General features: G+C 49.7%; 1 protein-coding gene across 2 annotated transcripts in view; it reads left to right on the top strand.

Moving 5' to 3' along the window:
• The first annotated feature begins 471 nt into the window (after positions 1-471).
• The window catches only part of SEL1L3 (SEL1L family member 3), a 99,979-nt gene continuing 75,450 nt past the window's right edge, over positions 472-25,000 (top strand). Inside the window, exons 1-3 of one of the 2 annotated variants that reach the window (XM_055326831.1) lie at positions 472-636; positions 13,687-14,257; positions 24,482-24,608. In XM_055326831.1, coding sequence (XP_055182806.1) covers positions 472-636; positions 13,687-14,257; positions 24,482-24,608 — 863 coding nt within the window. Of the gene's footprint in view, positions 637-13,686; positions 14,258-24,481; positions 24,609-25,000 lie in introns of those variants that run through there. The other variant, XM_055326832.1, reaches the window with a different exon arrangement.

Raw genomic sequence — 25,000 nt, 5'->3', positions numbered from 1 at the left:
GAGGGCGCGCGAGAACCAGAAGCGGAGGAAGCGGAGGGCGGGAGGGCGAGGACCGGGAGGAAAGGCGCAGAGTGGAGGGAAGAGGGGGCGAGGGAGAGACAGGTGCGAGCGGGAGGCGGGGGGAGCGCCGGGGGGCGGGCCCCGGGGCGGGCCCCACCTGCGGGGGCGCGGGCGGCCGGGTCGGGGGCGCCGCGGGGAGGCGGGCTGGGCAGGGAGGCAGCGCGGAGGGAGGGGACGGGCACCGGCAGGCGGGGAGGAGCCGGCGCTCGGCTGGGGCTGCGGGGGCGGCGACGGCGGGAGCGGCGGCGGCGGCGGCGGCGGCGGGTCCGGCGGCGGCGGCGGCGGCGGCGGCAGGTGGCCCCGCGCGCGGCGGCCGGCCCGGCCGGGGGCGGGCGGGAAGGTGGCGCCTCGGGCGGGGGCCGGTCCCTGCACCAGGTGACCTGCTCCGGCCCGGATCCGGGCGGCCTCGCCATGCAGCGGCGCGGCGCGGGGCTCGGGTGGCCGCGGCGGCAGCAGCGACCCCCCCCGCCGCCCGCGGTCGGCCCCCGGGCCGCAGCCATGGCCCCCCCGCGCGGCGGCGCCCCCCCGGGCCTCGGCGGCCGCCCTGCCTGCGCGCTGCTCCTGCTCTGCTACCTGGTGAGCGCCGGACCCTGCCCGGGTCCTCCCCTCCGCGCGGGCCCCGGGGACGCGGGCGGGGGGCGGCAGGGCGCTGCTAGTTTGCTCGCTTCCCGGCCGCTGCGCCCCGGGCGCGCCGGCACCTGGGATGGGCCCGGGCCCGGGGCGCGGAGCCGGGGCGCGGACCGCGGCGCTCGCTCTCCCTGCGGGACGCGCGGCCCCCGGGACCCCTCCCGCCCCCGCGCCCCTCCACCCTGCGCGCGGCTCTCCCTCCGGCCCCCCTACCCGGCCGGGGCTCCCCTCGCAGTCTCGCAGCTCCTCGCCTCCCGTGCCCAACTTCGCCTCTCCCTCTCCCTCCCTCCTTCTCTCCCTCTCCTTCTCCCTCTCTCTTTCTCTCCCTTTCCCCCTGTCCCTCCCTCTCTCCCTCTCCTCCTCTCTCTCCCCCTCTCCCCCTCCCTCCCCCTCTCTCCCACTCCCTCTCTCCCTCCCTCTCTCTCTATTCCCCTCTCCCTCACTCTCCTTCTCTCCCTCTTCCCCTCTCTATCCCTCTCCCTCTCTCCCCCTCTCCCTCTCTCCCCCTCTACCTCTCCCTCTCGCCCTCTCCTCTTCCTCTCTCCCTCCCTCCCTCTCTCCTTCCCTCTCCCCCTCCCCATCCCCCCTCCCCTCTCCCCCTTTCCCCCCTCTCCCCCTCCCTCTCCCCTCCCTCTCCCTCTCCCCCTCCCCCTCCCCCCTCTCCCCCTCTCTCCCCCTTCCCCCCTCTTCTCCTCTCCTCTCCCCCCTCCCTCTCCCCCTCCCTCTCCCCCTCTCCCCCTCTCCTCTCTATTCCTCTCTCCCCCCCCTCCCCCGGCGAACACCGCCCCGCCCCTCCCCTCCCCTCCCCTCCCCTCCCCTCCCCTCCCCTCCCCTAGTCCCCGCCGGGTCCTCCTGGCCCGGACCGCTTTCTGCCACCGCGCCTGCGACCAACCCCGCGCTTGCAGCGCTCGCCAACTCCTCCGCGGTCACTCCAGCCAAGTTGCGGATGCCAGGAAGAATCCGAGTTCTTGTAACACGCTTGCCGCCCGCCCGAGCGGTGACTTTAGCTGCGTCTCGAGCTTTGCAACGTTGCCGCTTCGGAGAACAGACGCTCGGCTGCTGCGCGCCCGCGGACCGTTTGCGCTCCTCCTGGCTCCTCTTTCAGTCACCAGCTGAATGGCACTAACCTATTTTTCCCAAACCAGCCCATTTAAAAATACCCGAGTAATGTTCACCCTCGGGACCAGGTGGGGGAATTAGCCCTCGGTTCCTGTGAAGGCTTGCTAGCTTCTGCTCGGAATTCTCCCAGACAATGGTAAACCTACGGAAGGCGACACCCTTCCTGCCCAGCCTACCTTAGGCTCCAGGATCCTGCAGAAGCCCTGGGTCATCTCGCCATATATTACTGTAAATAGGTGAAATCGAAAATGCTGAATCATGAAACTGATGTAATAGGAAGTTCACAGAATGCTTAAAATTGAGCAGTGTCATTGTCCAGGATTGTTCTCATTTACGTGGTACCGCCATTATTTGGAGTCTTTCCTCGTAGAAGCTAAAAACTGCTTAGGAGACGTTGTCGGGCATTGGAAATTTGATTCCAAAGACATTGCCATCCAGCCCAAGTTTCTTTTAACACTCTTTACTTCTCGTCTGTTGCGTTTCTTGAAGCAGGAGGGTGTAAAAATGCTAATTGTAATTCTGCTTTAGCGTCTACCTGTTGAGCTATCCAGGCTCTTCCTCCTATTTTAAAGTCAACCAGTACCAGATTTCGTGGCCAGATTTATTCGATATTTTCCTAAGAAGTTGTCGGTTAACATGCATGGTTTGGGTTTTTTTTTTTCACCCCAGAGGTGGTATTATTTAATATTTATGCCACAGGGCTACAGCACACAGGCTCGTAAATATAACTGCCAAAACAGATGATGACAGGGTTTCAGTTTAAACAGATGATCCACATCCACAAGGCCCTGGTTACCCACAGAGGCAGAAATGATGTACTAGAGCAGTGTGTGAAACATTAATGTACAGGTGGTCTGGAAAGTTCCATGTGGAAATCCCAAGACCTGGCAAGGAGAGACCACTTCTTGACAGTTCCGAGGAATCAGAGTGACAGGAGCAAAGCCCAAAGGCCTCGTGGTCTGCAGGAACAGAGGCAGGTGGTGGAGAAAGTATAAAAGTTCTGTTTAGACCAAGGGGGGTTTAAGAGAACAGATCACAGGAGGGGACAGAGATGCTCTGCGTGGAGTAGAGCAAGATAGTGAGGTGGTGAGGTGAGGGCTCCGAAGACAGAGATTATAGAAAATACTGCAAAGTCGAACTAATCTGAGCGCGGCCGAGTGTCTTGGCAGACAGGGAAGGGTTGGATTTTGGAACCATCCGGAAGAGGGAAACGGCAGTGCTTCTTGACTGTGTTTCCTTCAGATGGGCTGCAGATATGCCACTGCGCAGGAAGGACTTTGATAAACAAGCAAACCACTTTGCAGCTAAATGTTAAGCTTTTGTCAAACCCAGGAAAGCAGAGGTGTGATTTGGAAGATGGGCTCCACCTTTTGTTCTAAAGGTCTATCTATCCATTTCCTTAGGATTTTGCTCTAGAGGTGTGTGGTACCTAAGCCAGTGGTGAGAGGTAAGGAAGGCTTTCTGACCTTGGAGAAATTCGCTGTGCAAGGCAGGGGAACGTCTGCAGGCAACACAAGATACAGAAAACAAAAGGGGGGGGGTTGCGTAACCGTGTCCATTTTCCTTGTCAAGGAATATTTCCTAGAGGAAGTGATTGGCCAGGGAGGCGAGGCCGGCAGGTGGAGGGTAGAGGCGGAGCAGAGTAGCTTGGGCAGGATCTCAGGAACACGTAGACACTAGAGGAAGAAAGCTATCCCATAATTTGGAATCATAAATAATAAGAATAGTTTGCATTATCCTAAGTCATTTATATGCATTTTCCAGGGCTTTTTTTTTTTTAAGATTTATTTATTTATTTGAGAGAGAGAGCACACGTGAGCAGGAGGAGGGGCAGAGGGAGAGGGAGAGAATCCTCAAGCAGACTCCTCACTGAACGTGGGGCTGGGTCCTAGGACCCCGAGGTCGTGATCTGAACCGAAATCAAGAATCTGATGCTTAATCAGCAGAGCCAGCCAGACGCCCCTGCATTATCCAGTATTCTAACGACAACCTCGTGTGGTAGGAGCTGTTATGCTCCCCATTCAGTTGAGATAGCTGAGACTCAGGTTAGGTAGGTTGCCTTGGGCCACACAGGTAGTCCAAGATTGAAACCCAAGTCTGTCCACTTCCGGAGCCCCAGTTCCTAGGCAGGCTAACTTACTGCTTTCTGCTTTTTGCTGCTCTGAGCTCGTTCCTCTCATACATAGATGCATGGGCCATTAGCAAAGCTCTAACAATGAGCGGCCACTGTGCCACTGGCCAGGATGTGAGGTCATGTCTAAAGGAGCCTAAAATACACAAAGCAGAAGCAAGAGGCCCCAGAATGGAAGTAGGACGTTAAAGAGAAGAATAGGTGAAACCAGGAAATATTTGCCATCTGTGATGGCAAGGTAAAAGGTACGGTCTTTGTCTAGTCCAGAGGCAGCTGAGGGTTGGGGTTTTGGTTGGCACTTGTGTTTGTGTGAACGTGCGTCCAGGTGTCGAGCGAGTGTGCCTTGGAATGCGTTCCAAAGTCAAGTTGTCTCTGGTTCGGGGGCCGATTCCCACTTTGTGTTATCCCTACCTCTTTGCTTGTTCTCGAGGACTGGAGGTGGAGACTGGTTTTCTGAACAGATGTCTTTAAGCCCCTGCCCTCACGGGGAGCACGCTTCCCGGAGCCAGGGTCCTGAGGCAACGGGCGCCTTTCGTCCCCATTGGCTGGGACAGAATAACCTTCAGTGGCAGCCCAAGAACAGTACTGTGACTGTAGCTAGGATACTGCCAAAGCATGAATAATTGTGACGAGGCCTGAAAGATAAGTCACGGAACGATGCCAAGCAGATTTCTGAAAAGATGATCCCTGGTTCCAGCAGCTGCCAGAAAATTCTAAGGTCACCAAAGGTCAAGGTGGCAGAGAGCCTCCTCCGAGAGGGTGAGGGCTTGGAAAGTAAAAGGTAATGGAATCGCTTCCACTGAGATCACTGGTGCTGAGTGGTGTGGTCCGCGCAGGACTTGCCAACAGAACCCCCCACCCCCCGCCCTTGTCATTCTCTTACATCATTAACTCGTACCTTCCTCCAGATTTGGCCAGATCAGCTGAGGCTGCCCGGCCCCATCTGTGACGGTGGCACTTGGAGAAGGCATTTCTGTCCATTCCGAATGCTGGTCTCGAATGTATAATTTTTTCTTAAATGAGAAAAACAGATCTCACAATGGCCAGTGTTGATGTCAGCTGTAGAGCCGAAATATTCAGGGTGGACATTTGCACTTGTTAGACGACCAGAGGACAATGAAGTAAGAGGGCATTGGTGGCACAGATGTATGGGGGTTCGTCCGCGGACGGTGGCTGTGCCAGAGCTCTCCATCAGTGGCCGCAGACCGTCGGTTATCCCTTGAGTGGTATTCACAGACTCCTCAGTCCGTGCGTGACACAGGGCCTAGGAAGATCGGAACAGGGTGGAGACGGAGAGGCTCTCATTTATCTTGACTCGAGAGTGAAAACGGATGTTTGAAATATAGAGATGAGCTTCAAACTTCCCGCCGGCCAACAGAGTCCACGTTCACCCTGACCAGAGCACCTAAAATCTCCCAAGCCATGGCGTTTGCCTTTTGCTCTCTGTACCTTCGAGTCCTGTGGGCAAAAGTGTGGGAGTCGTGAATCGGCTGAAGGAAGCAGCTGGAGGAAACATAGACAAGGCATAAAGAACCCAGGCAGCTCACAGAGGAGACGGATGGACCTGAGTGGGCCATAAATAGCCTCCAGCGAATTCAGTTGCCCTGTTTATTGGCTCATCCTATTCCCCTGAGAAAGGACCCGAGGAGCAAGAGGGCTGTGCAGCATGGGAGGGATTGCTGGGACATCGGCTTGGGTTGCCCTGGTTTGTCTGCCATCCTCATCCAAAGAAGGGCTTGGCTGAGTTGGAGAGTTGGCTTGGTGCGGCGTGTAGGTTTGTGGATAAGATAATACCTACCTTCCCCAGGTGCAAGGTGTGGCCACCTGCTGGGATCTTAGCCCCCACTCCCCTACCTCCCTTCAGGATGACAGTGAGCAAAGTCTCAACAGGCACCCCCCCCCAACCCATGGCCAGAAAGTGGGACAGGTGTAGAAGTAAGTTGGTGAGTCGAGGGCCTCATTTTGGGCGTTTCTGGAAGGCCAGAGAGGCCCCGTCACTGACTTTGGAGTCAGATAGGAATTTGAATTTTGGTTCTGTCTTTGAGTAGTTGCTTGACCTTGGGCAAGTGACTTCCCGTCTCTGAATCCATTCCATTTTCTCAGCCGTAATAGTGGAATGCTGTGTCCCTCCCAAGCTGGTGTGAAGATTCCATTCGAAGGGAGAAGTCCTGTGAGGTTCTCTTTGAGAGGATGAGTTTCGAAGTGAGTGAGAAGTGGACTTACGCATCGGTCCCAACGCCCAGCACAGAGTTGGGTACTCAGTGAAATGAAACCAAACCAACCCTTGGTTACCCTCATGATTTAAGTTAAATCAAATCAAAGCAGTATCAAAGAGAGGAGGGGAGCCAGTGCAACTAGGAGTACTGCCTGTGGTGGTGGTGGTGGTGTTTCTCTAGCCAGCTCTCAGGTTTAGGAAGGCATATGGGTCACCTGGGATGTAGTTCCCAAGGCACATCTCGATTTCGGATTCCATACCCACATCACTGCCCATTCTGTTTAATTGCATACTTTGTTGACATAAACAGGACTTTTACTTATTTCTAGTCAGCAGAAATTGGAGAAGTAGGCCTTTTAAGCCAATACAATTACATTCTGATGTATGGAAAGTTTGATCCAGCCAGCGTGATGAGAAAGCACTCATGAGCAAGGTTTCCTTAGGTGACTGATGGGGTGGGATGGGCAGGAATGAGAAGAACAGACACTCGATAATTGTTTGCATATTACATGAACCCACATACATTTGTTGGTGTAAATAACCCTCCCCGTGAATGATCTCAGATGTTCTAATCTCTCTGTCCTTTCCTTAAATAACAAGTGGACCATGCAGAGAAAAGAGCCAAGTTTTCTCAGCTTTTTGGAACAGGGAGGGTTATTTGAATAGAATTTCTTCTTATTGATTTTGTTGAAAGGCATCAGATGCAGTCATCCTAAAAGAAGCTTAGGGAGAATTGATAGATTTTTTTTTTCTATCCAGAAGATACATAAATTCATCTGTTTCTTGACTCCCCCTCTGAATTGAGTGCATTTTGATCTTTAATTTGGGGTCTTTTATCATGAACACAACATTAATGACCCATTTCTTTCTTTAAAAAGAATTTACAGTACATACACAGTACATAACATCTTACACAATTTGACAAACACGAGGGAATCTGTGTTTCCAGAGTGTGTGTGACATTGTCAAATTTGACTTTGATTAAGGCTTACTTCTGGTGTAAACAGATGTTCGAGGGCTCGGGCATCTTTCAGGGCCCAGCTCCATTGTGTGCAAAACAGTTCAGTAGCTTCCGAGGTGGAACATCTATGTGGCTGCCTAAATTGCTAATTTGAGGGGCACAGAAATGCCCCCCTCACCCCCCTAAATTTCTCTTTATAGCTGCAGTGCATTTGGGCTTTGCTTTTAAGGCATTATCTCCCCCAGCCTGGCAGAGAAATGCAGATCTGTGATACTACTGCAGTCCTTTTTCATTATCACATTAACACGGATGAACTCGCCAGATGAACAAGAGTCCAACAGGGGGTAGAGGGATAGGAAATTTTAAAAATTTAACTCATATTTTTTGGTGTGGAGAGATGGAAAAGTTCTAGAAGGTAGGGTGGTTGTCTGAAAGGTCTGGAAGGACTCCATAGGTAAGAGAAGCCCACCCTAAATGGGTGGTGCCAGAGGGCCACCTTCCCTGACCTCACATCAGCTGTGATGCCCAGGAGCCCCCCCCGGGGGGGGCGGTGCCAAAGGATAAGGGTTCTTTCCAAGGAGATTAATGAGGCTGGATGGAAATAGAGAAGTGGAGAGGGCCCCTGTCACAGAAGAGCTTGTGAACATCAGGAGAGGGTGGCAGGGACTCTGGATCAAGTCCTCCGGTTTATGCCCAGGTGCTCCCTGGAGCAGTGAGCCGAGGAGGACCACAGAGGCTCCTGGCTGAAATGCTCCCGCCCAGTATTTCACTTCGGTGGGAAACACCCAAAATCCTACTGTGTGCCAAGCTCTGTTTTAGAAGCCAGGAACATAACAATGAAGAAGACACGGACTCTGACCTCATAATTTCTAAACAAAGGAGTGACTGGGTGCTTTTTTACTTCCGTTAATGCAAGCTGGCATGTGAAAATACCTATGAAGGTTGGACACGTGTCATGGCTGTAGCTGAAACTCTTCAACTTAATTGCTTTATTTTCCTGGCAGGAAACAGATAACCACACACATGACTTAAGCCAGGAAATCAGCTTCAGCTTAATCAATATTTAGAGTGTGATGTGTTGCTAATTGGTGTTGGTTGTGTACATAACAGAGATAGGCACAGCTCGTGGCGTGGCAGCTGCCCACTGGGTCTGCTTCAATCCACGAGACACCAGCTTCCTACTTTGCATACGTGCCCCAAAGACTGAAGGCCGTCATGCCTTCTTGAGGGATTTGGACCCTGCCCCTAGAGCCTCAGATGGTGGCTTTGAGGTCCCCTTCGGGGCCAGCACCGCCTCCCCCACCATATTACGAAAGCCTTGTCCATCCCTGAAATTGTTCTTCTCTTGTACTCCTGCTTCTCCCACTTCTCAAGTCATCTGGCTCAGCCCATGACATTTTTCTGCACCCAGCCTAGCTCGAACTTCTCATCCCACTTAGATCTTTACCAAAGGAAACAATAGCAAGATGCCAACGCTGCCACCACTGGGGAACCTTTGCAAAATAACCCATCAAGCGCCATCAACCACACATCTACGAAGTTATGCCTAATTGGGTTATTCATCTCATTTCTCCCGTATGATCATTCCTTTAAAAAGCACATTTTCTGTCATTTTGTGGTTTCCGAAACTCTAAATCTAGAATAAAAGCTCGATAATCTAGAACCATAGTCGGCAAGCTGTGGTCGACGGGCGCAGCCAGCTGCCTGTTTGTGTAAACAGAGTTGAACGGGACCACAGCCGTGATCATTCGCTTATAAGTCAGTTGTCTGTGGCTGCTTTCTTGATACCACAGCAGAGCTAAGCAGTTTTCATGGACACCAAGTGGCCTGCAAAACCTAAAATACTTACCATATGGCCCTTTTTTTTTTTACAGGAAAAGTCTGCTAACTTCAAATCTAGAATAGCACCAGCCAGTAGAAGTATAAACGAGTACGAGCCACCTGTGTAATTTCAAATTTTTCGATAGCTGCATTTAAAAAGTAACAGGTGAAATTCATTTGGGGGAACATATTTTGTTTAACTCACTGCATCTCAGTATGATCCACTTCAACACGTGGTCGGTATGAGAACTATTAGATAGGTTGCATTTTTTAAAACATTGAAATCCAGTGTATATCGTACACTTACAGCACGTCTCGATTGGAACCCGTCGCATTTCTTCTGTATTGGCATGCGTCTAGAACCCATAAGCTCCTAAAGCGTGGATTTACTTTTCCTGGATTTGAGGTTTTGAAGTAGGTGAATATAAAATAATCTTCATATGCACAGATAAAGATTTCCTTTAAAACCGAATTTTGAGGGAAGGCTCTGGAGAGAGAACACCGTCAGGTGTCCTATACCTTTTTCGTTCCCCTCTGTCACCACTGATCTCCACAGTGATGAGCCCGACGTCCAGAAAGTCATGGTTCATCAGGCAAAGCTGAAGCCAGTGTCAGCAGGCTGCGCTTATTAACGTGGGAAAGTGGGCCGGTGCACGTTTCACCCTAAGATGGAAAGCAACGAACGTTACCACTAACTGCACTTTCCAGTGGAAGCTCATGAAATCACACAGCCTTTCCCCCAGAATTCTGTTTAAGAGAAGCATTAGCCTGGAGTTGCCAGCGTCAGCGATAAAAACATGATTCAAAAGAATAAAATAAAATAAAATAAAATAAAATAAAATAAAATAAGCAGCAGAAGAGGGCTAGGGTGTGTTTTTAAGGTAGACATAAAAGGAACGAGGAAGACGTTTTAAGTCATTTTCTGAAAAACAACACATGGTGACATTCAGTATGTCCTGGCCTCTGCTCTCTGTTGCCTTATTAACTGGGCACGTGTGGGATTGAGTGAGGGTGGTGGCTTTCGGGGCACTGGGAATGAGGGACACTCGCCACCATCGGCTGCCACGCCGTCCAGCCTCCCTGTCTTCGGCTGGCCTCTGCGCTGGATTCGCATCTTGAGAAGGGGCCACATCTGGGCACATCTGTCTGAATGAACAAACCGCCCCTTGTGCACAAATGTTGAGGGTACCCGTAGCCCCAAGAAAGCCAAACTGAGCCCAGCGACTCCTTACAGCCTTGCTGCCGTGCGCATGGGGGGGACAGCGTGGGAGAGGGCCGGGCTCCTGGGCTTGCCTCTGCTAAGCCACCAGCGGGGTGCTGTGGGGGGACCACTCAGCGATCACTGCCTCGTTGGAAGAGTGGGGGGGCTGGCTCATCACCAAGGGCTCTAACAGTCACTACTTCTAATTATGAGATTATTTTTATGTTTGTTTTCCCCCCTGTAATTTGGAAATATAAATGAGAGCATAAAACAATTAAGCCTCTCACTGCGGGGGCAGACAGTTTGGACTGTACCCACCTCTTTACATATTTCTTCCCACACTTTTCCCATGACTAATCGAAAGGGATGGCCAGCCCTCCTCACTCTGCTACGTGGAGAAGCTACATTTTTTTTTTTTAATTTTCATCTTTAGGACACTTGCTTTTCTCTTCACCCCCCCCCGGACTTTTCCCCCCCAGTATTCATGTAGTACAAAATTCAAAAGATAAATAAAAATAGATAGCACATGTCTCTCCCTCATCCTGTCTCCTGGTCACTTCGTCCTTCTCCATGCGAACAGCTAGTGGATTCAAGCAAATGTGTATATGTTTTTCCTTTTTTTAAATTAAAGATTATTTATTCATGAGAGGTGGAGACATGGGCAGAAGGAGAAGCAGACTCCACGCCCGTTGTGGAAGCCTGATGTGGGACTCGATACCAGGACCCCAGGGTCACCCCTTGAGTTGAAGGCAGACCCTCAGCCACCGAGCCACCAAGCGTCCCTATTTTTCCTTTTCTTAACAACAACAGCAACAACAACAAAACTCAAATGACACTTCTGAAACTTGTTTAAAACAAAACAAAACGAAACGAAACCCTCAAACTTTGGAGATCATTTCATTATCTGTACATGAGGCTCTTACCTGTTTTAATAGCTGTCTAGCCCTCCAGGAGAGGATGTACTATCATTTACTGAACCAGCCCTGTCTTGATGGACATTTAGTTTTCCATCTTTTGCTGTTGCAAATAGTCCTGCAGTGAAAACCTGTACATACTTCATCTTACACAAATTTGAGTATATGGGTAGGATAAAATCCTAGAGGAGGAATTATTGGACCAGAGGGTGGGTGCATTTCTACATTTGTTGGATACTCCCCGACCGCCGTCCATAGAGATCACTCTCACCAGCAGTACGCAGTAAGAGGCCAGTTTGGCGGGTACAGTGTGTTACTGGACTCTTGGATCTCTGTGAACCGAGTTAAGTTCAAACTGGTATCTTCAGCGTGGTTTCAATTTGCTTTTCTCTTATTATCAGTGGGAATTTGCTTATTGATGAGCTCTGTCATTTGCTCATTTTTCTTGGTTGTCAGCTTTGTTTCTAATTGACTGTCAGTGCTTTAAAATAGAAACACGCTTCCCTTTTCCAGAAACTTTCAATGATTCTTCAGTGTCAGTAGAATGAGAGTCCACATTCCCTGGGCTGGGATTCAGTGTCCTCCAGAGCCAGGACCTAACCTCCACACACCTCCCCCACCCCGCCCCCCGACCTCATAACCCCATGTCCTTTTGCATCTTTAATCCCATTCTGTTCTCCAGTCAAACCAATCTGCCTCTATCTAGTATATCTGCTCTTGCTTAAGCTGTTGACATTGCTTGTGGGGGCTTCCATGAGCCTCTCTACCTAAAGAACCTCTCTTCACCCCTCAAAGCCCAATGAAAACCCACTCTTTCCATAAATTCTAGATCCCCCAGGTAGAATTACCCTCACCTGGGACTGTACTCCATTAGGACTTGTGTCTAGGTTGACAGGAGCCTTGAGCACATTCTGCCTTTGGGTCACTGCTCTTTGTCAACACAATTCCCTGATACCTAGCTTTGTGTCTCAGCCCCTTCTGGGAAGAAAGGGGTTCTTAGCACTTCCTTCTTTAGAAAAGGCCACAGTGACCTTTTTCTTTAGACTTGTAAAAATATTCACAGCATAAAACTTACCAATTTAACCACTCTTAAGGGTATACAGCTCAGGGGCAGCGAGTACATTCACATTGTTGCACAACCATCCCCACCATCCATCTCCAGAACTCTTCTCCTCTTGTAAAACTATCACTCTGTGCCCATTAAACAATAAGTGCCCATGATCTCTCCCCACTCCCCTGATTGCTAGCAACCACCAGCCCTTCTGTCTCTATGGATCTGACTGCTCCAGGCACTTCGTACAAGTAGAATCGTATGGTATTTATTCCTTATGACTGGTTTATTTCACTTAGCGTAATGCCCTCAAATTTCACCCATACTGTAGCATGTGCCATACTTCTCTTTTTAAGGTTGAATGAGATTCCATTGTGTGTATATATCACATTTTGTTTATCCGTTTATTCACTGAGGTGCATGTCTACCTCTTGGCTGTTGTGAATACGGCTGCTGTGAGCATCAGGGTATGTCTATGAACATATCTCTTCAAGTCCCTGTGTTATGCTACGTTGGGTATACAGCCAGGAGTGGAGTTGCTGGATCATGTGGTAATCCTGTGTTTAATTTTTTGAGGAACTGATGTACTGTTTGACTCAGTGGCTGCACGATTTTACATTCCCACCAGCCATGCACCAGGAGTCCAGTTTCTCTACGTTCTCTCCAACACTTTATATTTTTTTTTTGTTTTGTTTTTTTTTTGGTTTTGGATCATAGCCATACTAATGGGAGTGAAGTGGTCCAAAGTCACCTTTTTCCTACTGTGTTTTGGATGCCCGAATCACAAACTTTTATTTAGAAGAGCTCTTAGTGCCCATACATCAGTGCCTTATGCTCAAAACAACATTGCCTTGATCTCATGACCAACTGTCCAAATTTCTTCTGGAAGGAATGTCCGTTTTTAGAGGTCTTCATACTTAAAGAATGAGATAAATAAACACACAGCTAAAATCTTTCTTGGCACAGGTAACACCATCCATGGTGAGAGAATCAGACAACACAGTCTGAGGTCCAAGCCTTGCCTGTGTGTGATTTGGAGCAGTGGAAACTCCTGCTGGGCCATCCGTCATGCGTGCTTGTGCTGGTTCAGAACTTACGGGAGAGGAAGGGCCAGGTTGGCATCCCTGTCATGTTCCCTCTCGGGTGCACTTTGAACTCGTCTCCCACCCTTTGATTTGGCTGCGTCTGATCACCATTTGAAGTCAGGACAATAGTTTGGAAATGTCTGAAGCTGGCTCATCTCTTTTTCACGTGAAGGCAGAGTCACCGATACTGGATCTGTTGCGAACTATCTCCTCCATTTGGAAACCAACTCTGCAATGATTGCCACGTAGCTTTGAAAGTCACATTTTGATCAGCAGATGCTACTGAGTCTGGGGAGAGAGTTTAATGTGGCCTAATCTTCATTAGTGTGTGTGTTGGTTTTTCTGTAATTGTTCGGTCGTGGTTTTGCCATCTTGTGTGTCCCTCGTTCATTGCTTTATGTAGATGCCTATTTTTTTATTCCAGGAAAAAAATGCACGTATCTGTTAATATGATGATTTTTAAACTCCCTGTACTTTCTTTCCTTTTTTCTTCCTTTTCAGAACGTTGTCCCATCTTTGGGCAGGCCGACCTCCCTGACTACGTCGGTGACCCCCAAAGCCGAGCAGAGCGTGGCTTACAAAGACTTTATTTATTTCACTGTCTTTGAAGGGAATGTCCGCAATGTCTCTGAAGTCTCGGTTGAGTATTTATGCTCTCAGCCTTGTGTTGTCAATCTGGAAGCGGTCGTTTCATCCGAGTTCAGAAGTAGCATCCCTGTGTACAAAAAGAGGTGGAAGAATGAGAAGCATCTTCACACCAGCAGGACACAAATAGTACATGTGAAATTTCCAAGCATCATGGTTTACAGAGATGATTATTTCATCAGACACTCCATTTCAGTATCCGCGGTGATACTACGCGCCTGGATTACTCACAAATACAGTGGTGGAGACTTGAATGTTAAATGGGAGGAAAATTTGCTACATGCTGTAGCGAAAAATTATACTCTGCTGAAGACAGTCCCGCCTTTCGAACGCCCTTTCAAAGATCATCAAGTGTGCCTTGAGTGGAACATGGATTATATTTGGAACCTTCGGGCAAACAAGATTCCCCAGTGTCCTCTTGAAAATGGTAGGTCATTTGCCTTGCGAGGAGCCTCGTGCTCATTTCTTCAGATAGCCTGTATCACGAGAGGTTGGCAGGAGAAGGTTCTCGCACTAGCAGGTGGGGGAGGCAAGGAAAATGACGAGCACACCGGATCGGCTTTAGGACTCCGGGGGAGAAAGAGGGTGGAAGGAAAAAGGTGAAGAGAGAAGAAACAGTAGTAGAGAATAGAGTGCACTTGAGAGTCACAGAGGTCATGGAGGGACCTTGAGAGGTTTGGCTCTGAAGTTGTCAAAGGAGTGTTAATGCCACCGAGACCGACCCTGGGAACATCTTCCTCCCTCTGTCCCTTCATGAGTATCTGATATTTTTACCTGGAGTGTTTTATCCCAGGGGAGATGAGAACCAGAGGAGCCTTCGTGTCGGGCGGGAAGGAGGTATCCCACGGTAGTTTCCAGCCCAGAGCGCATGGGTTCAACTCCTGGCTCTGCCCCTTTCTGCCTGTGTAATCTTGGAATTCTGGGAGCCTCAGTTTCCTTGTCTGTAAAGTGGGGATGATCGGTAACAGTTCCCTCAGAGCAGAGTTGGGAAAATGAAATGAGATGTAATTTGCTTAACGCATAATCAGCACTCAGTAAAAAAGCAGCCATGACGATGATAGAGTCCAAACTCTGCATTTTATCCGAAACGCCACATGGTTACAGCTGCCGAAGGACCCATGCAGGGGGTTCCCGTGCCTTCCCTTAAGCACCGGGGTTGGAGCTCTCTGGCTGTGTGCCCTTAGGGGACGTTCTCTCCCTTGGCAAGAGAAGCACCTTCCTATAGGGATGCTGAGCGTCCCCCAGCTCTTCTGCTCATCCCCCGATGGGGAGCTACGCCGGGCATGCTCCCAGGCACTCACCTGGAATCTGACAGTGCTTCCTGCAGTGTAGCCCTAGGACCAGCTGCCACAGAGTCATGCAGGGCTCTTGGTGTAAATGCAGATTCCCAGGCCCCCCACAGCCTACTGGGTCAGGAGCTGTGGAGTGCAGGGCCCCGAGATCAGCATTTGAAACACACTCCCATGACTCTGACACATCTTGAAGCTCCAGGACCTCTGGAGCAGTGGCAGAGCTGGTGGGCTCTTGACCTAGAGTGACGGTGGCCCAACCGCCATGGGCCTGTGACAGAAGACACTTCCTCGGGAGGTGCCTGACCCCTGCTAGTTTTTGAGAGGACTTGCTTTGGGGCAAGGTGACTTAACCCTGAGGAAACAACAGCGATGAGTATTCCCTGGGACCACCCCAAACAGCCCTGAATCTAGAGGAAATGTGAAGGGTCTGTTTAGCCATACATTCTAGTGGGTCAGAGGCCACCTGCCGTAGAACAAATACATTCAGCATTTAAAAAAAAAACTTTTCTTTATTTGAAATAATTATAGACGTGCAGGAAGTTGCAAAAATGGTAGAGAGCAAAAAAAAAAAATGGTAGAGAGCCCTGCATATCCTCCCCCCACCTTCCCTCTAATAAAGATCTTTCCTGACTGTAGGACGCTAATGAGAGCTCAAAACTGATGTTGACTTAGACCGTGGACTTTATTCAGAATTCACTAGTTTTTACAGGAGCTCTTGTGTGCGTGCGTGTGTGTTTGTGTGCACGCACGCGTGTGTAGTTCTCTGCCCTCCTATCCTGCACTTGGTCTGAGTAGCCTTGTTCCGTGTCTGGCTGATTCCATGGTTGTGTGGTGCTCAAAGTACAGATCTGGAGAGGAGGAAGCCAGACTCCGTTCCCGTGTGCGTGTGAGTTGGGGGTAGGGCGGGCGGGCAATTAAATGTCTGAAACAGTCGAGCTGCCTGCATTTCAATGATCGGTGTGCATCCTTCCTCCACGCAGAACCCTATGCTAGCATCTTTCTGGAATGCCTTCCATGGGGAGACCTAATTTATTAAGGAGAAGGAAGCACAAGGCACATACAAGCCAGTTTTTTTTTTTTTTTTTTTTTTTTGCCTCCGATTTTGTCAGGGCGTAATGATTCCATTTCATGTTTGGCAAATCACATATTTCTCACTGAAGAATGACTAAATTGCAAGCTGGAAGTTTTCAGATGAAGTCATTTATGAACTAGCCGAGGTCTTAGGGCCCCTGCCCATACCCTTAAAATGTGAACCACCTTTTCTTTCTTTTGTTGTTCCTTCCCGTATTCACTGAGCTTTGCGGAATAGCGCAGTGGGATTTTTCTCTCCACCTTCTTCCAAGCATTACTTTTGGGGTGAGAACCAATCTGATAAAAGCATGATGCAGAGGAAAAACCTTTTCTAATAATTAAAGTCCTCCAAAATGGTTGAGGGGGGTGGTGCTCCGTGCACTCTCAAAGCCAGCTCTGTTTGCGTGGCTGTGATTTGTTCACCGAAAAGGGGAACATTCCCTCGCCCTCTCTTTAAGAGAGCAATCAAAAGAGCGTCTGCAGCAGCCCTATGGAAAGTGTCCACGACCTTTGTTCTTGATACGCTGTGTGATGGAAGGGGGCCAGGCCTCTGGCTTGTTCTTAGCAGGGGCTTCTTTATTCAGCTCTCGATGAACAAGAGTCAAATCAGAACAACAAGATGGCATTAGGGGGCCGAGGGGGTGCCTTTCATGTCCGGTCCCCTTGCAGTCTGCAGCCAGCGCTGGTGTGGGGTGGGGGCGGGGGGGAACGTTTTCTGTGTCAAGTGCCTGGTGTCCTACGACGGCTCCACGTCTGGACTAAAGGACCCTGTGACTTGCTTTCATTTTCTTTTTCCTTTATAAAGAGAGAAGAGAGCCAAGGTGCCCCCACGCACAGGGCTGTTCTGTGAGGACGGTTAGAGTGCCTCTCCCCCAGAGGCCCAGGGCCGGCCCCCACCATGAGGCTGTGCGCCTGGACGCCCGCCCCTCCCTGCGGCCCGACGTGTATCTGCTTTGCCACGACCATGCCAGGCCGGGCCTTTGGCCTGATTTTTGGTGGACGTGCAGCAGATTTTTCTCCGGCCCTGCCGAGAAAACCTTCCCCAGATCAGAAGTCGGCAGCCTCTCAGGACACAGGTGTATCCAGGCCTGGCCACATGTCCTCCTGGTGCACCTGTCCCTGCTGCATTCTGGGCACGTGGACCAGCGGTGGCCAGGCACGCCACACCTAGGGCCCCAAGCGTATTGTCCGTTTCCCTGGGGGAAGGGACCAGGCCTTGGCCGTTGTCCCTCAGCGGTGACACATGTGCCTGACTCACCCATGAACTCATTGAGAAAAAGTGATCCACCCCCAGGCAACAACTCCAGGCCCGCCTGGACCTCTCTTCCTGCCTGTCCCACCGTGGCAGGTCAGCTGGCCCTGTTGCCTCCGTCCTCGATCGCCCCACACCACGAGTGTTGCCATCATACCGGTGGATGTCACCGCCGGCAGCGGCCTCATTCCCCACGTGGCAGCCAGTGCAAGCAGGTGGCATCACCCCCCACAGGTGGTTCCTCCCACTGCAGTGAGGAAGAGCCCCTGGATGACCCCTGTGCCCAGGGTCCCTGTCCCCTACCCTGCCACGTCTCCTGACGTGCCCCCCTTGTGCACCTGCTGCAGCCGCGCGGGCCTGCTTCCTGCTCCTTGAGCTTCTCGGGGTCATTCTCCCTTTGGGACACTTACGTTATCATTCCCTGTGCTAATGCCATGTCAGGAGAGAGGGCTCGCTGAGCCGTTTATCTAGGATGGCAGCCCCACCCCTTTGTTCTCTATCTTCACCCCCCTCCCAGCCCTATTGTCACCAGACTTTGTAATTAAATATGCGTCATTGCTTTCTTTGCCCAGGGAGTCTCTCTGTACTAGGACGTGAGCTCCCTAAGGCCAAGGTCCTGGCTCGCTTTGTGCGGTGCCCCCCGCCGCAGCCCCTAGCACCCTGCAGGCATCCAGTGACTGTGAATTGAGTGACGGATGCTCTCAGCCAAGGGGCAAGGACTGCGTGTGACCATCACACTGGGACATCCTCACACAGCTGTGTTGCCACGTTAGCGAGCACCCAGGGGTAGCAGGCGGCTGTCCCTAGGCTCGCACACAGGCCATAGCTGCCCTGGGAGAGCCCTTCTGGGGCTGTGCTGGTTAAGGATGCAATCTCTTGGTCAGTCATCCTCCTTGGCAACCGCACATGAGCCCCCCCTTTGCCCTGCCCTCGTAGTTTGAGTCTGGGATTCCCCAACCCCCGCCTCGACCAAGTCGATGCCTTTTACGGGGAAATAGGCCTCCCCCCTGCCCCCACTGCCGCACCACGTGGCAAAATCATCCTCCTACTTTGGTAGCTGGCTCAAATGTCCACTCCTCCCCTGCCCACCCCCCTCCCCACCGAAGCTTCTCTCTTTTCTTTTTTTCATCCCTGCAATCAGAAATTAATTCCCTGCCCTCTGGCCTTCCCTAACTGCCTGTGGGTGCCTGTGTGTCATGTTCAAGTCAGGGGGAAACAGAACATTGAGCACTGGCTAGGTATCAATTTCTCTGCTAGGGCTGGAGGCGGGAAGATACAGACACGGTGCCCCCTGTCTTTAGGTGCCTAAGCAGGAGGGAAAAGCAGCTACTCATAGGGACAGCTGCTTCCTGCGGCTGAGTGCTCGCCGTGTGGCAGGCACTGTGCTAAGTGCTCTATGTATCTCATTTAATCTGCCCAGAGCCTTACTGTCACCTCTACAGGGGAGGAAACTGACTCAGAGAGGGTGGGGGACTTGTCTAAGGTCGCACAGCTCTCCATGATAGAGCTGGGATTTGAACCCAAGGGAGTCTGGTTCCCAAACCCCACAGGGAGCTATTATGCTGCACTGCTGAGGGATGTCATGAAACTATTTTCCTATTTTAAGTCCTTCGTTCACTGAAAGAAGTCACTGAGCATCTTTACTCATCCAGAGCTTTGCTTTCTTCTCAGCGGAGGCAACATCTGAACAGACACTTGAAGGATGAGTAGAGTTTTCATAGTCGGAAAAGGGGTAGAGGGAAGGGTCTCCAGGGAAAAAGAGAAGCATGAACCAGGACGCAGAGAGGAGAAAATGCATCCCGATGGCGGCAGGGGTGTGAGCCCGCATCTCCCGACAGGAGGGATGGCGACTAGGCCTCATCTTGGCCGCCAGCCCGGAGGAGTAAGAAGGATTCTGAGGCTGAGTCTGTGCCCAGTGCGAGAGTGGCGGGTGATGGGTTCCCAGTGCCTGGCACCGGGTGCAAATGTGGGGGAGCAGCTTCGTGCTCTGTGTTTGTCCGTCGAGGTAGAACCCCAGGTGTGAGTTGGGCGATTCGGGGAACTTAGACTGGAAAAGCAGGCCGGGCCCACACTGACGTGTATTAACCGCCTGCCCTGCTGTGCGTCTCTATGAACATTTCTCTGGTCTCCCCGCTCGGGGCAGACACTGGGGAGCGTGGCAGCTTCCTTCTTTTCCACTCTCTCTCTCTGTTTTGTTGACGATCCATTCTCCTCTTCAGAGCCAATGGATTAGAAGTGTGATTTCTTATAACAAAACTCCATTACAACAAAGTCACGGAAGGACAATGTGGGAGCCAGGCTTTACCTGTCCCCGTGAAACTACCAGTTGATGCAGTGAGACTATTTAAGGCAATGACATGATGATACCGTTTATAACTCTGAGAACTATGTATTTGGCACTTTTATTCAAAAGGAGAGAGAGAGAGAGAGACTTAGTTCTTTTTTTCCCTCCAGTTAATCACGGTGGTCTGAATTTCTCAGTAATAACACTAATTAATGCCTCGCATCTGCATGGCCCTTTATGGTTTCCAGAACACTTTTTTCCGTGCACATTGTCTCATTTAATCCTCGTAATAGGCCCATGGGAAAGAGTATTATTCTCATCTTTTCTTTTCAGAGGAGAAAACCAAGGCTCAGCTTGTTTCAGGGGAGTCCAAGCTTCCTGATTCCTTCGACTTTGCTATGCCGCCTCTCTGAAATATGCTAATACAGCCCTAACCCAGGTTCTAAATTAGAAAGGAATACTCTTTTTTTAAGTTGAATTTTTACTGATGTGAATCATCCTGTTTTCCTCACCCACTGGACTTTGTGTCTTTGAAGCAGATTGAATAGTCACAGAGGCCCAGGGCGGGGAGGCCTTCTGTAGGGGGCTGGCGTCTCCTCCCGGCCTGCACGGGAATGCTCAGACTTTGTTCCTGGGTTGTTGTTGTTGTTTTTTTTTTTTTGGCCTAAAAAGAAATACATGCACCTGGTAAAAAATTCATAGAGTGTAAAAGGGGTTGGAGGAAGAGTGAGCTCCCACCACCCTGTGCTCTTGTTCTTTTCCTAGAGGCAAACTCACTGACACTAGTTTCTTGCATCTGCTTCCAGAAATGCTCTCTGCTCCTATAAGCATTAAGTTCATACCCCTTTCTTCAGACACACATGGGAAGCTACTGAAAACTCTGTCCCGCTCTCATTGACAACACGGCAGAGATTTTTCTATAAGCAGTGCATGTGCTACACGACCTCATTCCTTTCAGTAGCTGCTCAGCATCCCGTTGCCTGACAGCCCATAATTTATTTAACCTGTCCCCTGCTGATGGTCACGCAGGTCACTTCTAGTCTTTTACTTTTGGCAACAAGGTTTTGTCGAACATCCCTGTACATGCATCTTTGGGCACACCTACAAGTATGTTCAGAGGATAAATTCCTGGGAGTGAAATTTATTTTATTTTTAACACTCCTACTATTGAATATTCCACTGACTTCCTTACTCGCCCACTTCACTGCCTGGTATCCTTTGTGGGGAAGTTCTGACCTAAATCATACTTGTGAGAAAATTGAGTTTTAGTTCTCAGGCTTTGGTTTTAAAGAAAATGGAACCCCTGAACACACGTGCCTTTTAATGTTCTGCATTTGGAAAGCACTCTTGAGTTACCTGCGCTCCAGCTTTCCTTCTTCAGGTTGGAACATCTTAGCTTCTTTTCCTCCTGTTGCTACTTACAGACTTACAGTCTGGTTTGTTTTCGTTTGTTTGTTTGTTTTTGCCCCAAGACTACCTCTAACTTCTCCACAAATGGGCTGAGGTCTCAGCTGCATCATTGTGGATGTGTTTGAAGCACGTCCTGAGTAGGGTTCTGTTACATGGACGTGGGACTGTCCCTGGAGCAGGTGTCCATGTCAGGGCTCTGATCACTCTGCTGACCTGGAGAATGGGCTACGTGACTCACCCCAACCGCCCCACTCGGAGGTGATGTTCAAAGTCCTTAAGAGCCGGTTTAAGACAGGGTCTCCAGGTCAGGCTCCGCGGGCGCTAGCCGTAGTGCTGAAGCAGGATGGTGCAGGAGGCCCTTGCTGAGCCAACTCTACCCTGGAGAGCCAGGATGGGTAGTGGTGCTGGGGTCGTGGAGGGTCAAGGCAGAACCGACCTCTTTGGGAAGACCTGTGAGATGTGATGTGGTTTAATAAGAAGCCCATTGGTTTGTAGTGGGAGACCAGCTTTGAGTTCTACCTGCGTCTCTCATGGGCAGTGCAACCTTCACTTCTTGTCTCCAAATGAAGGAGTTTGTGCCATACAGACGGAATCCAATCCCTCTTTTTTCTCTAAAATTTGATAAAAGAAAACAAGCAAAAACAGTCAAAGTGGTGGGTTCTAAATCTGACCATTTTCCTGGTATTTTTATGTTTGTCGTAATGATGCCTTTTTCCTACCTAACTTCTGCATTCAAGATTAGCCAGAGAAATGGATTTGGGGGAAGGGTCTCAAGGAAGAGAGGCTGTGATCTGATTTCAGAATCATGGGGCACATTATAGAATTGTGAAAAGAGTTGAACAGGAGAGAGGCAGGCTCAGATCCTGATTTGGCAACACTGTGCCTATTTGTCCATTCATTTATTCATCAATCCCTCTATATTTGTGGAGCCCATCAAGTGTTGGCCACTATGCTGGGCTCCAGGGATGGGGTAATGATTGAAGTAATGTCCCCGCTCTCTTGGGACTTACATTCTGGAGGAAACTGGGCAAGCCTCTTACCCTTTTGGACCTAAATTTTGGGCTTACGTGTTTCTACCTGTAAATTCTTTAATGGAGAATGACACTGGTACTATTACTTCCCATTCTAGTGGACATGGCAGCCATCACTAATGAAACATAGTGCTCCAAGCAGCCCCACAGTCAGATATTAGAAAACAAGCCTAGATGTTGAATCCTAATGTCCTTTCCTGCTCTGAACTTTCATTCTTATTATTTCTAAGTAAGTGGGAAGGCAATATTATGCTGAAAGAAAAATTGCAGGAGAACTCCAAATCATAGAACTATTCAAGCTGTAGATTTTACAAGAAAACCACCATCGCTTTGGTTTTGTTGGGTACAAAAGGTACGTGTTTTTGTAAAATTTATTTTAGATCTTTCTATCTTAGATTTTTTTTCCTTCCACATCTTTTGCTGCAAGTTCTCCAGCTCAACCCGCTTTACTTTGATCCCTGGATAAAGGAGAGGCTCATCAGCATTGACTTTTAACTCCTTTCACTTTGGAAACCTCTTTATGAAGCCTCCTTTTACCAGAGTCAGGTTGGACAGAATCAAATCCTGCTCTTTTTGATAAATGTTTCTACTGCACACTAGGTAACTCAACAGCAATCACTAGCAGAAGGCCTCCTAGGGGGCTAACGTGGCCATCTGGTCTTTTATGTTCCACTCCACACGGTGGAAGCCAAACCAAGGTTGGGCTGACAGCAGTCTCTTGGTGATTTTCTCCCTGGATTCCAAAGGCACACTTGCAGTGTTTCCATTTCTAATCCCCCCTTCCCTTTCCCATAATAGATCAGCAAGTCCAATGTCCCCAAATTGAGCTCAAATAGTGAAGGATAAAAAAAAGTTTGCGTTGTTTCTGTTGGAATTGATAACTCTATCCTTTGGAGATTTCAAATGCCTCTCTACCTCTCACAAAACAGGGAGATTTGTGGACACTGGGGACAATGTGGCTCTATTTTATTTAATTCTATTAGATATAGGGGTCTGAGATTATGAACACTTTGCTCTTGTGATTTTTAAGTTTTAATGAGCCAGAGCTACCTCTCTCTATAATAAAACATTTCTCTCCATTGAGGAATGACAGCTGGGGTCTTCAGTATTGCAGGCTGAGGCATTGGATAACTTGCACAGAAGTTAACTCTTCCCTTTCCAAGAAGCCGAGGAAAATAGATAATTTCCACCATTGGATCATGGACATTTCAACCGAAGAGCATTTTTTAAAAGAGAAAAGGGATTCTTTTCTTTTTCTTCCTTTGAAAGGGGGTTGGGTATGGAAAATATGAAAAAAAAATCATTCTGGCCTCGTTGAAAGCAGTGGGTATTAAATATAGATGAGATAATTCAGTTCTCCTTTTAAGACTTCTTAAGGACACCCTATCTTCTCTAGAGCCACAGAGTTCTCCCACATTTGCAAAATAAAGTGGAAGGCTCCCTAGTTTTAAGGGGTTTGGTTGGCCATTTTTGCCAAAGGTAATGTGTGGAATATATTGGAAAATCTGCACAGAAGGAAAAAACCTGTGCACTTCTAAGAGCAAGGATTCTGAGACAAAACCGCCTGAGTTTGAGTCCCAGCTCCACCTCTTATTATTCAATCTTCTCTAGAGCTCAGTTTTTTCATCTGTTGAATGGAGATAACAGAACCCATTTCATTGATGGTTATGGACTTAAATGAGATTACTCCTGGAATGGTTTGCTTAGCACATCCCTTGGCGTATTCTGTGTTCCATCAACATTAGCTACCACTTTGGCACCTGTGCCTCCATTTCCCCATCTGTAGGGTGGGGATAATAGGATTAAAAGAATCTCTCTTTCTAGGTAGTTAGCTAGCTAAATGAGATACAGACCCATTGACAGCAGCGTGGTTGGTGTCCTGCTGCTCGTGTGAAAACGGTTACTGTTGTTGCACAGATTCCAAACGCTTTCCTTAACACTGGAAGGGCAGCATGTGAAAGAGCCTAGGACCCGAGCTTGAACATCACACGTCTGGCTCTCCTGCTTATTAGCTGTGTCCTTCGGCGAGTTATTTTACTTCTATGCCTCGGACTTTTCGTCTGTAGATTGGGACCCATAATTCAATCTCCTCAGTGGGGTTGCTGGGAAAACGAATTGAGACAGCTCTCTGTAAAGGGCTTAGCAGGCGTCCGGCATAGATTCAGTGTTCAATAAATGTTTGCTAATGTTTTCCGATGCTTTCTTGTAACTGGGCAGATTGGAACTGGGCAGAGGGTTCCAGGAAGAATGTGATTTGGGAAGCAGTGCTTTGCTGGAGATAATTGAAAGGCAGCCGTCTTGCTGTTTGCAGATGTGGTCACCCTCCTGGGCTTTCTCTACGCCTCCAGTGGAGAAAACACAGGCATTGTGAAGAAGTTCCTGAGGTTTCACAACCGAGAGCTGGAGGCCACCCGACGCCAGCGGATAGATTATCCAGTGTAAGAATGGGCAGGTGATGGGGGCTGGTGGGGCAGTACTGTGTTTCTCTGAAGACCAGGGCAGGCTAGTGGAATCCCGTAGGAAGACACGCCTTGGTAGCACGTTTCAGAAAAATGTGGAGATCCACACGGCTTAGACAGAACTTGTGGCCCAGAGTATTCCTGAATTATTCTTGCAATTAGCAATCCTCAGCGTGCCTCGGACTTTCCTGTGTCGGTCCCAGGAACGACACGAGCAGGGGACCAAGGTGTGGGATCCTGAGGCCTCGCAAGCTTTCGGGTGCAGCCAGCCACAGCCAGCGCACATTGCTGCCTTCGCTTTGCTTTTTCTGTCTTGAAAGATTGGATGAGCTGCTTGAAATCTCACAACTTCTGATCTCCTCCATTGATTT

The sequence above is a fragment of the Nyctereutes procyonoides genome, unplaced genomic scaffold (assembly GCF_905146905.1).
Source record: "Nyctereutes procyonoides isolate TBG_1078 unplaced genomic scaffold, NYPRO_anot_genome, whole genome shotgun sequence".
In the NCBI taxonomy this organism is placed as follows: domain Eukaryota; kingdom Metazoa; phylum Chordata; class Mammalia; order Carnivora; family Canidae; genus Nyctereutes; species Nyctereutes procyonoides.
This window is presented reverse-complemented; position numbering and strand designations above follow the sequence as displayed.